General features: G+C 38.5%; 2 protein-coding genes across 4 annotated transcripts in view; one reads left to right on the top strand and one right to left on the bottom strand.

Annotated features, from left to right (window-relative positions):
• LOC122068924 (chromo domain-containing protein LHP1-like) overlaps nt 1–12,019 on the bottom strand; it is a 46,618-nt gene extending 34,599 nt beyond the window's left edge. The window contains exons 1-5 of one of the 3 annotated variants that reach the window (XR_006137300.1): nt 11,627–12,019; nt 11,442–11,467; nt 11,225–11,311; nt 10,350–11,117; nt 1,237–1,317 (exon numbers count right to left, since the gene is read on the bottom strand). Coding sequence is in view for 2 of the 3 variants with exons in the window: in XM_042632839.1 (XP_042488773.1) it covers nt 10,350–11,117; nt 11,225–11,311; nt 11,442–11,467; nt 11,627–11,956 (1,211 nt within the window). In the remaining variant the exon portion in view is untranslated. The remainder of the gene's footprint in view (nt 1–1,236; nt 1,318–10,349; nt 11,118–11,224; nt 11,312–11,441; nt 11,468–11,626) is intronic. The other 2 variants (XM_042632839.1, XM_042632831.1) reach the window with 2 other exon arrangements.
• Nucleotides 12,020–14,065: 2,046 nt separating this feature from the next.
• Nucleotides 14,066–14,383, top strand: LOC122064208. The gene has a single exon (XM_042627935.1). The coding sequence runs from the start codon at nt 14,066–14,068 to the stop codon at nt 14,381–14,383; it is 318 nt and encodes a 105-aa protein (XP_042483869.1).
• The last annotated feature ends 289 nt before the right edge of the window (nt 14,384–14,672 follow it).

The raw sequence follows: 14,672 nt of genomic DNA, 5'->3' as shown, positions 1-14,672 counted from the left end.
CGAAACAGATGATTTTTTAAAATCCCCTAAGGTTTTGTTTTGACCTAGGTTGATACCTGCGAAACATGCGAAATTTCGCATGTTTCGCTCGAGTTCTCGAACCATGTAAAAGACAATACTTAAGGGTTCTGTTCGCACATGGCAGACCTACTTTCGACCCAAATCTTTAATCAATTGAATTGTATTGAATGAGTTTCAGAAAACTCTCTACTAATCACTTGTGGCCAGAACCGAAACTGGGAATTTGTTTCAGAATAACAAGTAAAAGAGAGAAAAGGGAAGTTCAGAGTTGAGAGAAACTATCAGAGGGAGAAAGATCTGCACACACAGCTCTAACAGCAAGGTAATCTTTCATTCAATTCCAAAATCAAATCTGTCCAATGATGGACTACAAGCAGCTATTTAAAGAGTTTTAACAAAAGAATCCTAATCCTATTCTGAAACTCAAATATAATTTGACTCTAACTCTATGAATATATCAGCAGGACTAAAAGGAAATTACATAATAAGCAAACTCAACTTCCACAGAATCCTATTGTTAAGTAATAGCAACAAGATAAAATTTAAACATAAAATTAATAATTACACCTAACTGCATCATCTCAAGCTTCAAGCTTTTATGTATCCTCCAGCAAAAGGTGTAAGTTGGAAACAGTAGATCTTTTATTGATTTTTTACCACATAAGTTTTTTTTTACATCTTCAGTCTCTTGTCTCTACCTTCGTATTCTTTTATACTCGTTATTCAAGTTTCAATGAATGATGAAATAATATTCGTCTTCCAAATATTGATAAAAGATTGTCCCATCAACCAAAGTATATAGCTGTTGTAGTTCATGATTTTGCTATCTTTTAAGGGGTGGAAATCTAAATTCTACTGTTATGCCCTGTTTTTTGTAGATCCAACATGGAATTTGGGAGTAAAGGAATAAATGTGACCACAACTTTAGAAGTTAATGCTGAATTTCCAATTACCACAGAGACGAAGAAGAATATAATCATGCCATTGGGGAATTGAAAGATAAAGAAGTTGAGAAAGAATATAATGGAAAGCAAGAAAATGGCAAACTAGCTGAAATGGTTGGCATAAATCATGTGCAAACTGACACTGATATGATGAGAAAGACAACCTTAGTCGTATATTGGCATAGAGTTTGGATCCCAAGATAAGGCCTAACTTCTACAACCAGTACGCAAGAAAAAAAGGCTTTAGTGTGAGAAGAACCTCGTCACGTACATATTAGTGCACTAAAGAGTATATTGGTCTTTCCTTCTGTTGTTCACTTCAAGCATTGTGCTCTTATTTGCCAGTAAAAAGCTGAACAGAAAACATGGGGATGTAAGATGATGTGTTGGAGCACAAATGTGAAGCAAAAAGAGAAACGAACAATAGACTGTCAAGGTCGTAGATGAGCACAACCACGAAATTACAACCTGAAGCAAAATGCAGACTTTTTGGTCACAGAAAAATAAAAAAATGCCAAGGCAACATGGTTGCTAACATGCGGGAAGCAGGGGTTAAGAAAAATCTACTGATGAACTACATGGCAACTGAAGCTGGATGTCGTAACGTCGGTTTTATAGAAGATGTTTGAGAAAAAATTTATGCAAAAGGAGACAGAAGGAGCTTCAAATGGGGGATACAGAAGCAGTACTTAACTATCTCATAAGCTAACAATCTGATAAATTCTCATTCTTTTATTCAATTCAAGCTAACTTAGAAGGTCGAATGACGAAGATCAAGACTGGACTACCACTAATTTGGGGATATGGTTTGTTTTGACCCTATGTATGGGACAAATAGCTATGACATGCCATTTGTCCCTATCGCTGGTGTTAATCATCAAAGTCAGACTGTTTGGTAGTGCTTTACCATATGATGAAACACAAGAGTGTTTTGTTTGGTACTAAGAAGTGTACGAACATCAACAAATGCAATGGGTAGTAAACAACCGAAGGTTATTATAACTTGATCAAGAATCAGCATTCGGTGGAGTGATTGCACATGTTTTGCCAAATACTTGTCATCGTTTTTGTTTGTGGAATTTTTAACAAGAAATGCTGCAAATAAATGTAAGCAAAATTGTTTGTTTGGTGGTGAGACAATTGAGGACTTTTGAGTCTAACTGAGAAGCTATGCTTGATAAGCATGAATTAAATGGTAACAAGTGGTTGATGCTATCATATAAATATGAAAAAAATGGGCTGGTGTTTTCACACATGATGTATTGCTCCAATGTATACAACACAATGAAGTGGGATCTCTTTCTGATCTTAACTTGCTCAAATTAAGGAAGTTTTAAGTATGGAAGATAATCAAGAAACAGCCTCTCTGTGAAACGGAGGTGAGGCTGCACACATTATGACCCTCCCCCAGACCCCGTAGTGGCGGGAGCCTCAAGCACTGGGTATTCCCCTTTTTTTTTTTTTAAAGTATGGAGGATAAGTTAGCAGCCATTTGAGGGTGCCATTTGCAATTTGTGGCCCCCTCAATGGTGGATTATTCTTATCTTACCCTTTATCCACCCTGCAGCTTGCTATCCGTTTAATCATGTTAGAAGTCAATTCCTTAGCCAAAGAGGAATTGTGGCTTGCTGTTCTGTGCAAGTCACGATTTTCTTTTCTAGGGGTATTTTGGTCTGGTCCTTATGGACCTTGGTAAATTAGATTAGCAAGTTAGTTTTGTTTCCTTTTTTGGGTTTCCTATTCTTATTAGCTATATACAAATCAAGTCTCATTTTTCAGCTCAAGTTAGGAATTTGAATTGTAGATGGACTCTTGTAAGTTTATATCATTAAAATCAGTAAAATAAAATTTACCACTAGCAACGGTCAGGAGTCTGTAATTCCTAGGAGGGCCAAAATATGGAAAATGATTTCTCGTACTCTTTTATATATTCTTCGTTCCGCTTCCATTTTTCCATCATTAATATTTTATATTCTTCTTCTTCTTCTTCTTTTTCTGGGTATTATTATTCAATTTTTTATTGCAGGTTATTGTCACATCTTTTCAAGGACCAGTTTTTACTCCAGCATAAACGCCCTTATACTCCACATAACCTCAAATTAGAAGATCTAATAAGGATCACCATTAAACCACAAAATTAAAACCCTAGAGGTTTCAGTAAACCATTTCCTCCCCCCCCCCTCAAAAAAAAAAATCCCAAATCCTAACTTAAAACATTGTTATTCCTTTCCCTCTAAAGCCTACCCTAATTATCAAGCTTCCATTCAAATTCCAACTAAATAAGAAGTAACTATAAATCATTTTCTTCCTCAATCAATCTATTCTTTACCATCATCTTTTTGTAAATGTTCAACTCATCGCAACTATTTACTGCGCCTTTACAATCAAGTGTTGGATGTCCTGTAGATCATAATTACTAAGTTTGCAAAAATAATACATGTATAAACTATATCCTGTGAAAAATGCATACCACCATATTCTTTCAAAGATACAGGAAAATTTACATATTTTACACAACAACAACAACAACAAAGCATTCTCCCAACTTAATGGGGTTGGCTATATGGATCCAAGCAAGGACAAAAAAGACAAAAGGTAAGAGTGAAAGGAAGCAAAGGACAAAAACAGTAATGAAGTAGAACACAGCTAGATGGGGTCTGCTTCATGGATCCTAGCCCTCCAATCCACCCTATTCGAGGCCATACTTGAGACAAGGCCTAATCTGAGCATATCTTTCCTCACAACTTCTCCTATGGTGATTTTTAGCCTGCCCCTAGATCTTTTAAATCCTTCTATCCGGATCAGATCACTATTCCTTATTGGAGCTTCTGTAGGCCTCCATTGAACATGTCCATACCACCTCAAACGACTTTTTCGAGGCTTATAATGGATTGGGGCAGCTCCCAAATCCGCTCTAATATTCATTCCCTACTTTATCCTTCCTTGTTTTCCCCTGCATCCATCTTAACATTCCGCCCTGCACATGATAATGGGGCGTACGACTATCCCATAGAATTTTCCTTTGAGCTTTATAGGGACACGTCGGTCACAGAAGACTCTTAATGCACCTCTCCAATTCGTCCACCCCACTTTAATTCTATGTGACATCATCCTATATATCGCCTTCTTTATTAATTATTGATCCGAAATATCTAAAATAATCACTTTGTGGTATCTCTTTCTCCTCAATACTCACCATGTTGTTATCCATCATAGTGTGACTAAAGTTAAACATCACATTTTCCGTCTTTGTTCTACTTATCTTAAATCCATTTGATTCCAAAGTTGATCTCCATCACTCCAGTTTAGTGTTGAGCCATGTTTTGTCTCATTCAACAAAACAATATCGTCAACAAAGAGCATACACCATAGAATCCCACCATGATGACGAACGCAAACATATAAGAGCTTAGACCTGACCCTTGGTGTAGCCTAATAGTGATAGGGAATTCTTTTACCTTGCCCGCCCTTGTTTCTCACACTATAAAATTTACATATTTTATAGCCAAGCCATATTATTCAACTATAATAAAATTATCAAGTTAGATATTTCATTTATATACTTTATATCAAGTTCGACATATCATTTATATACTTTATATTATTGATTAGTACCAAGTTCGACACATATATATATATATATATATATCTCAAAGTTTTTCTCTGACGAATGCTTGCCATATACGTATTTACTATGGTCTAAAGCATTCAATAACCTGAAGCTTACCAAATCTATCATTCAATCCACGTACCTTTATTGGTTTGGAGTTTTTTCCTCTCTAAGTCCATCATCAAATCTATCAAATCTCTCTTCGCTCTTTCCTTTGGAAAGGTGTTGATTCGACCAAGTTCATCCGATCCGTTGGACCTCTATCTATCTTCCTATATCTAAAGGAGGTCTGGGTCTAAGATGTATCAAAGAGGTCAACTCGGCGGGTAGCCTTAAGCTTATCTGGAAAATTTGTGACTAAGCAAAATAGTATCTGGGTTGCTTGGGTCCAATCTTACCTCTTAAGCAGGACTCTTTCAGGACCGCCCCCAGGCACCTGATGCCTCTTGGTGTGGCGCAATCTCCTCAACCTTCGGTCCACTGCCCTTGGCCTCTTCTCCTATTCCATTAGAGATGGTACTAAGACCTCCCTTTGGCTTGACCCTTAGCTCTCCTATAGAGTGCTCCCTTCTACCCTCACCCCCATAATCATTTTCTCTTTGGGTCTGAAAAGAAATGCCATGGTTGACTCAACCATTTCCAATGGCTCTTAGTCCCCCCTCCCTTCCCTCCTCTCGTTAACATCTGGTCAGCCCTTCCCCCTCCCTCCGAGACACCGTGGAAGAGATGATAAAATATCTTGGAGTCCCTCCCCTTTGGGGATTTTCTCCTCCTTTTCTGCTTGGAATTAGATTAGTTCCAAAAGCCCCCTTGCCCTTTGGCGTAACATTATCTAGTTCAAAAGATCACATCTCTCATCATAGCTTTCCATCTTGAGGAGCCATATCCAACTACTTCCCAACGCAATCTTCCCTCATCTACCGCAAGTTCCCCCCTCTTGCTGTCTTTGCTGGAATGGTATCAAAGATGACGACCATCTCTTCTTCCGTTGAACCTTCTCCTCTAAGGTATGGAAGAGGGTTCTTAGTAATTGTTGGCCTTCAAGAAGAGTTGCTCTCCCTCCCAATAGAGAATGGATTTGGATTGACATGACCTTTGTTGGTTCCTCCATTTGTGATGCCGATGGTAAGCTCGTTTTTTGTGCCACCATCTCCCATATTTGGATGGAGTGAAATCTTCATAGATGGACATCTAATTCCAGATCCTTCGATCTGATTTGGAAGGCCATTTACTTCGAAGGTTAGCTCCAAACTTATCTCCTCCCCCATCGTAGTATAAGGGATTCCCCAAGGAACAAGCTTATTGTTGCATCTTGGGTCTGCCCTACTCCATCCTTCTTCCCCCCTCCCCTCAGTAGCTTCGCTATTGCCTTCTTTTAGCCAGTGTGCTTGTGGGTGTTGTTATCTTGCTGGCTTGATGTGAACCTCCCCCCCTCTTCCCTTGTATATTCTTTTTTCTTGCGTAATTTAATTTTTTATTCATTAAAAAAAAAAAAAAAGCATTCAATAACAGCCAAATCAGCCATGACTAAATCCCCTCCTTTAAAAATCCCAAATATGCCTGGATCATGTATCTTAAGCTTCTGTTGTGAGAAGGCCAAAAATCCCCAAGGCACTGTATCAAGACCAGACAATTAGACCAGCCAAACGATTAATGGCCACAATTTCAGTCAGTTTGGTTGTTAACTCAACGTGCTGCAACAACCAGACAGGATTGTTTTAACTTTGAACCATTAAGTTGTATACCAAACCATTTCACCTGAATGGTTAATCAATCCCCGGTATGGTAAAATAACTACTTCTAGGACTACGTCTAGAATTCCTTTTCAAAGGAAAGCTAATGCTTTGTCCATTCCTTCGTTTAGTATTTTTTTTTTTTTAGGTGCAATTCATATCCTGATTGATGCATATTAATATCCTTTATAAAATGTTTGAAATTTTGATCGAAACTTGGTGAATTTCGGTTTCTCTAGAGTTCAAAAAGAAATCACATGTATAATACAAAAACATTAAATTCCTTGGAATTTGAGATTTTAGTCAAAATAATCAAATGTTAATTCCTTCCTATATAATGCCAAATTTCAAGTCGAAATCGCATGAATGCTTCAAATTTGTTACAAAACTTACAAATATTCTGAGATTCAAACCTCTCCCAAACTCATCTAAGCTTCCATAACAAGATTGAAAAGAGACATTTAGGCCGAATAAGTCCCTAAAACTTATCATCTATGTTCCATATTTTTACCAGATTGATGTTTGAATCCTTACACTAGCAAAATAATAGGGTGCAAAACCAAACTACCACTTTCATATAATTATTCATACAAGTGTATTTATGCTTTAAAAGTAAGTGTTCCCGAAAGTTTTATCGCAAATTGGTTTCCCTACTTCTCCTCATTTCACTTCCTTTCCCAAAATTTTACCAAATTTTAACCATTTCAACAAAATATTTTGTTTTGATGGGGCAAATTGACCTATGCTATTGAAATCTCAAACCTTGCTTATAATTAAACAATCACTTTTTTAAAGTTTTGAAAGATAACCTTTAATTAAACGGATTATGAATACAGTAGTTTCAAATTTTTGAAACCTGGAAACCGAATCTGCATTTAATGAGGGATAATTTGTGATTAATCATACCAAATTAGTTATCCTACCAGAAAAATGAAAGGCAGCTCCGAACCAGCTGACTCAGCTTCGCATAAATAGCATAAGAAAGCAGTCAGAAGTCCCATAAAAATTACATAATAAGGTTTTTCTTGACAGTATTCAGCTCAGAACAGGGGTGCCGCAGGTTGTACCAATCAGGATTTAATGAAGTTGAAACACCATGAACAGATCACAAATACTAGTAACAAATTGAAGGATCATATCAAACTCAAATCAGAAAATGAAATCTAAGAACAATAGCGCAAATCAATGGAATGTCAAAACAGTACCTTGATTGCAATAAAAGAGAGTATAATGAGAGATCAGGAGATTACTAAGGCTTCCCACCAACTGAACCAGAATCCCACTGTCCAAAAAGGCTTCACACCATGACTGAATCACACAGCTCCATTGCAGAGAATCATATTCAATAACTTCTAATTGTATGGAGCTCTTCGCTCTACAAGTTTATATAGAAACAACTCAACTTATTCCTAATCTGACTAGGAACCAGATCCTAGCCAGAATACTAAAGCAATCCTAATTCTAATTACAAATCATAACTTAAAAAGGAAACATAGTTCAGCTAAAAAAACTTGAAATAAAGTAAATCTAAGTATCTAACTATTAAGCCCACTGTTGAGCTGGAACCACCTAGCTCTAGCCAGGCCGTCAGCTGGGCTGGCCCTTCTTCTTCTTGTAGGATTAGACAATGTACTCCTGTCCTGCATCAATACCTTAAAATAATTTATAAGTTTCTTGAGCCACAAGGCATAGATCGGAAAAAAAGCTAGAACACACTGATTGGCCATTGACAATTTCATGCAGTCCACAGCTCCACATCATAATGGAGTCTCAAAGCATAAAGCAAAATGATTGCAAAGAAGGCAAGGTTTGTTTTGAAAACAAGGCAGTGTGATGCAGGTGCACACCCATGGACCGATCCACATTTATATGGGTATCCAGATGCAGATGAACTGGGTCCATATCAAGGTCCACATTTGGGTCTTTGGTCTAGTAGGATATTTATGAATTTTATTTATTGGGTTTACTTATTTGAGTCGATTACAGTTTCTTATTTAGAGTTGGGTTTCACATAGGATTAAAGAGTCTTGAGAATCGGTTTGCTTTGTTTAGGTAGTTTCTATTTTAGTTGGTCTCCTTTTCTCTGTCTTTTCTTTTCTATAAATTTGGTTGTAACCAATGGAGAATATAGATTTGAAGCAAGGTTTAGCATCTCACTCTCACCCCCCCCCCATCTTGCTGATCCAAAAAAGAGAGATCTGGTGAGACCTCGCCAAGATAATGTATTTTTTCCCGGTAGACTCGATGGTTGGTCTCGGTGGTCATATGGTCTTTGTAGCCCCTAAAACTTGGTATTTACCATATTTTAGGCCTTCTAAACACAATGGAAATGCCAGTTTTTTTAAAATCAAACCTAAAATGGTATTTTGACTTCGTACCCTATGTAAGCAGTCTCCGACTCTTCGGACCCTAGGCCAGTATGCTCTATTCCACAATCCACATTCCACAATCAGCACATGACACAACATAATCATAAGAATTTAAAAGACATCATAGATAATTATTTACTTGTTTATCAATTAACATTGATGAGTGATGAGTCATATTCATATACATTGAAAATTAAAGTAACTCCAAATGTGGATGAAGAGGTAATGTTCTCCACTTTTTAAGCTTCAATAAGTGCAAGAATGGAGATCCTCAAGCAAAAGCACCAAAATCCTTGCTCCTTGATGTTTTTTCATCAAAAAAGTAGAGAGAGAAGCGAGATATAGGTTAGATTTTGGAAAAATAGAGGCGAGATCTTGAGATCTCGGTCGAGTTTTTGTATAATTATAACTCTCCATACATCTCATCTCGCCTTTTTGAAAAAGATATTAGCAAGATCTCGCCGAGATCTTAAATCATGATTTGAAGAATGAATTGAGTTTGTGATTGTGAGTGTCCCATGTGGTCAAAGAGTGTGTGACTCTCTCTTCATCCTGCGCTTTTTCTTTGAGCGATTCCTCTCTCTCCCCTGCAACTCTAAGACCCATCTCAAGGATTCTTCCCTTCCCCTACTAGCCTCCACCACAATGATTGTAACTGCTTATGCTCAATATCATCCTATTAAATCTGTTCTAAACGAGATCCCTCTTATAGCACAGAGTGATTGAAATTCATTAGAGAGCCATTAGAAATTTTAAATTGTATTTGTTATGCTCATATTCCATTAAAGGTGAGCTAAAACTTCATGAAGGCCCACAAAAAATTTTTTTTTTTAGCTCAAAATCAAAGGTTATTGCAAAAAAATGCAATTATGGACGAATCTGCAGCTTGAAATTATAGTATAAAGGAGGTGCAGGCATCATCTCCTTCCCCTTCTTTCCCTCTATTTTTCCCCTTCCCCTTGGTCTTGTATAAGTGCCTTGACACTCAAGGCAACCATTTGCATTGAGCATTAAATTTCACCTTGTCACCTAGGTGGCACCTTGGAAACTGCACTTATCGAGAGCTTGGCTGCAAACCTAAAAATAGAGTATAAGCAACCACACCTCCAGTACAAGACTTTCTAATACCTAAGAAAAATAGTCGAAAAGGAACTGAGGCTGCTGCACAGTTAGTAACCCCCAAAACCTTCCATATTAAAGGGCCGGGGGGGGGGGGGGAGGAGAAGAGGAAGAATAAAACCCCCTTCATACTCCAAACTGCACAAAATTGTCAAGATACAGCAATTCCAACCCGAGAACAACTGTAAATTAAATACCTCCTATGCCAATGACCCAAATTAGAACCAGATGTAACCCTATAATCTATCTACTAACTATATCCTAGGACCAGGACAAAAAAAAATTACAATCGACAACAACAGAGGTCAGATTTTCCTCAGTTTTGGAATACTCAACACCTAATACACTACAGAACGGCAGACGATCCTCAGATGGAAGCTATGCCTGAACCACATGAGTTTAGTGTTCGGAAAAATAACTTTTGTTCAAATTGAACCCTCACAAGAATCTGTTGTTTATTAAAAAATAGCATTGAATTGGGGAAAAGTTTGTCATCCATCTAAAACGCAGTCAAGACTTCACAAAGAAGAATAAGTTAGCATAAGTTACATACCTCAAAACCAAAAAGTTTACGGATGCATCTTGAACATTGTTTGATATAGAAGCTGAATAGCCAACTACCTTGATGATCTTTGCAATAGAAGATGAACTTGTGAAATAATCCGACTTGGTCTTCTCACCTGTGTCCTCCCCCATGGTCCCGGCTTCTGCGATCCCCTGTGGTTCAACTCTCCCAGAAGATATGATGCCGCATAATGCAGTTGAATTCTGGACCCTGCCAGAAGAGACTGATTCCTGTTTGAATCTTTTCACAGATCCAGTCTTCCTCCTTTTGGCGCCAGTAAAGCGACTGTTTCGATCTGGTTCCACATCCTCAGCCTTTGAAAGCCCATCTTTAGTAGTCCTAGCATCAGGGATATGTATGGTAAACTTGTCATTATTTACTTGATCAGAAGCGATCCCCTTGAGCTCGCTCAATTTAGGATCAGCTCCATTTGCTTCTGTACTTAGTACTGGTTCCAGGGACACATTTAAAGAGCCGTTATCATTTGGTTGCTGGGTGGGTTTCTCATTGTTGACGTCTTCATGCATGTTATCTGCATCCCAAAATGTCTTGCCCTCAGTTGCATTGCCTGCTTCAGTTCCTTCAGGAGGATAAAGACTGGCCAGACTTGTGTTGTCAGGAGTTGAAGAAAGCAGAACATCAACTGTTTCCTTGAGCTTCACAACAGATGAATTTGGGGTGGAACGCTGCTTCCTTTTGGGTTGAGAGTGAGGAGTCCCGGACTTGCGCTTACGTTTCCGGGTGCCGGTATGGCGGCTTTACAAGTTGCAGAAGAAAATTTAAACAGTGATGTAACCACTTATTCAGCCAGCATCGGACATAAAATGAGAAAAAAAAAAAAGAGGAAGGGAAAATGAGAAAACCTCTCTTCAAATGCTTCGATGACGTCATAACAGGATTGTAGGTTTTCAAATGGTTCCCAGGTATTGGCTGCCTCTGGCCAGCCACGCCTGAGAACGGTCACAACAACGAAGACATGAGAGAGAGAAGAAGAAAAAGTTGCATGCAAATCCTGTGGGCTTAAACAAAATAAAATACTGTAACTAAACGGAACAGAGCTGTTTTGTAGCAGCTACCCACCATTTTATAAGATATTGGACTTGCCCCTTGTGCCCCATTCATCAATTTCGTCCATATCAAGAGGAAACCAAAACAAGTTACGTTAGGCCCCAGAAATTAATTAAAATTTGCGTATGAGTGTGTCTGTCTCGGTGTGTATTTGTAGATAGAGAGAGAGAGAGAGAGAGAGAGCATAGCGAGCATACCTTGCGAACCCTTTTCCTCCTCACGTCTTCAATTTCGTAGAAACCTTCATCGAGTTTTGGCCTCTCTCCCGCAGCTCCTACCTCTCCATCCTCCTTGCCGATTCCTTCATCTTCACCCTCCTCCTCATTGTCCTCCTCCGCCGTGGCCAGCGCCATCTCCTCCTCGTTCCTCCCAACTGCACCTTCAGCACCCACACCTACCACGACAGTAACACCACCAGCATCACCACAACAGGCAGCGCCCCCGCCACCAGCTCCGTCGAGCTTGCTGTCTTTGTCATTTGGCCGCGGCGCGAGCGGAAGCTCGGTTTTCTTCCTACCCCCTTTCATCCCTTCAATCAATCCTCTCTTGCTCTACAGGCGCTCTTCTAATCCTAACATGAAAAATACAAGTTGTGTTAATTGTCGGAGGATTTTATTCTAATTTGTCCCAATTAAGGATATGAATTTCAAACCCAAACCGTTTATCAAAATCGGGTTTAAACTTAAACCGTGAAGTCATTTATTAAGGCTCTCTTTATTTGACTAATTTTTATTTATACAGATGTTTGGTATCATTTATGATGCTTATTTCTATTTATGACAAATTGAAATAAATTAAAATTCACAATTGGTATGATTTCTATTTGTATGTATTAACTATTTTTTAAAAATTATTTCTGACAATAAAAAAGGATCACAAATAGTATTCGTTTTGGGCAAAGCATAGACCAAACCAGATAAGAGCCAAGATGACATTACGCATTCTTCAGTGAGTGTTTTGAGATTCAGTGTGAAGGACACATTCAGGCAGTGGCGATCTAAGGCAGGATTGGATGAGAGCTGAAACTCTCTCTCTCTCTCTCATTTTTCTCTATATTGCCTTCGCCCCCTCCCTGTCACAGATCACAACTCCTTGCTTTCGCGGCCCTATCGCCACTACTCTGCTCTGGTACCCTTCATCACCGACTCTCGCCTCTCCCATCCTCTATTTCCTCTCTTATTCATGTGAAGAGAGAACCACAGAGCCACCCCCCAGGATTTCCTGCTTTCTTGTTAAAAAAAAAAAAAATAAGAAGAAGAAGAAAAAAGAAAAAGAACAACTTATTTCCACGTTGTTTGCTCCCCGATTCCCTCTCCTGTTCATGTGAATCGATAAAACACCGAGCATCTCTTTGGGATTTCCTACTTCAAAAAAAAAAAAAAAAAACCAATGGCCTATTACAGATTTCGCCCTTCTATCCCACGAGATCCTCACACATCTCTCCTGCGATTTCCTCTAATCTCGCGGAGAGAAAAAAAAAAACCACCGACTCTCTTGCTACCCATTCAATCCAATTGAACCTTAGCACCCCTCAGCATTCTCCCTGCCCGTAGCTTGCCATACCCATCCATACACTACAACCGACCCCTCCCCCAGAATTGCACTAACTTCACAACCGGCCCCCCTTGTAAAAAAATAAATAATAATTAATTAAAAAATACATATAAAATATAAAATAAATAAAACAAAAAATTAAAAAAATATATATAATACAAATAAATAAATAAAACCCACCGATTTTTTTTACCCTGGCACACCTGCTTCAGTGACTATTTCGGCTCCAATACCCATTAGCAACCCCATTACCTGCCTGGTTTGCGCTGCACCCAACGTCGCATTACCGCTGCTGAGACACTACCCTGGACACATCATACGGCTTGCTAGATTTTTAATGGAGTGTTTATCTAACCAAGCGCTTTAAGGGCCCTGAGTCACCTGAGTCGTAAGGGATACCCCTTACTTCCTTTTTTCACGTTGACAGTGTATTTATATTTTGTTATCTAACTGTTGCATCACATTGTTTATTTGACTTGCTGTAGCTGGTTATCACCTATTGTGTTTGCCTATCGTGTTTGCCTTGTGTACTACTTGCTTCTCTTGAGTGCTAGCTCTTTTTATGTTAACCTTGCGCTTCTCCTTACATTTAAGTTATAGAGATTTAATGTCTTGTATACAAGACTAGTGAATCTGATTGATGTTTGTGTTGTTGTAGAATCTTACTGTTTTGTACACTGCACGCTGGTTGTTTATCATGTGCGTTTAATTTATTTACTGAGAACCCTTGTTTATTGTGCTAAGTTTCAGTACCTACCTGTATCTTTTTGTTTTCTTGCTTTATATATATATATATATATATAAATAAATATATATATATATATATATTTAGTGCTATTTTGGTGCATCAGGTAGGTAGCAGACACCATATTATATTCATCCAATCCACCCTTTGCAAGGATCCCTATATTTTTTTATTATATTTTACCCATTTCTGTATCCTGTCTTTTTTTCCTGCTGTCAAGACATCCCACGCACACGACACACGGCATCAATCTACTTTGCAACATGTACAAGAGCATGTAAGGAATGTTGGCCATATTAAGAGGATTCGTTGTGCCTCATGGAATATTGGTTTACTGATGGGCAAGAGTTTGGAGTTGATAGATGTCATGAGGAGGAGAAGGATTAACATTGCATGTATCCAAGAGACTAGATGGAAAGGAATGAAAGCTAAGATGTTGGATGAATTTAAACTTTGGTATGTGGGGGACCAGAGTGGTAGAGGTGGAGTTGGCATAGTGGTGGATAAAGATCTAAAGAATGATGTCGTAGATGTTAAACGAGTGAGAGGTAGGATCATTTCCTTAAAGTTGGTGTTAGATAAAGAGGTGGTCAACTTTATCAGCGTTTATGCCCCCCAGGCAGGATTGGATGAGAGCTGCAAGCTACAATTTTGAGAACACATGGATGAATTGATGCATAGCTTTGGACTAGATGAAAAGATTATTATAGGAGGGGATCTGAACGGACACATTGGTAAAGATAGGAGAGGTTATGTAGAGGTGCACAGAGGGTATGGAGTTGGGGAGAGGAATGAGGAGGGAACCTCAATTTTGGACTTTGCAACCGCTTACGATCTATCCATTGCTAACACTCTTTTCATAAAAAGGGAAAAACACTTAATCACCTACAAAAGTAGACAACATTTCAGTCAAATTGACTTCTTTCTCACTAGAATGTCTGACA

This window comes from Macadamia integrifolia, chromosome 2 (assembly GCF_013358625.1).
Source record: "Macadamia integrifolia cultivar HAES 741 chromosome 2, SCU_Mint_v3, whole genome shotgun sequence".
NCBI lineage: Eukaryota > Viridiplantae > Streptophyta > Magnoliopsida > Proteales > Proteaceae > Macadamia > Macadamia integrifolia.
Note: the sequence above shows the minus strand (reverse complement) of the source record. Positions and strands in the feature narration are given on the sequence as shown.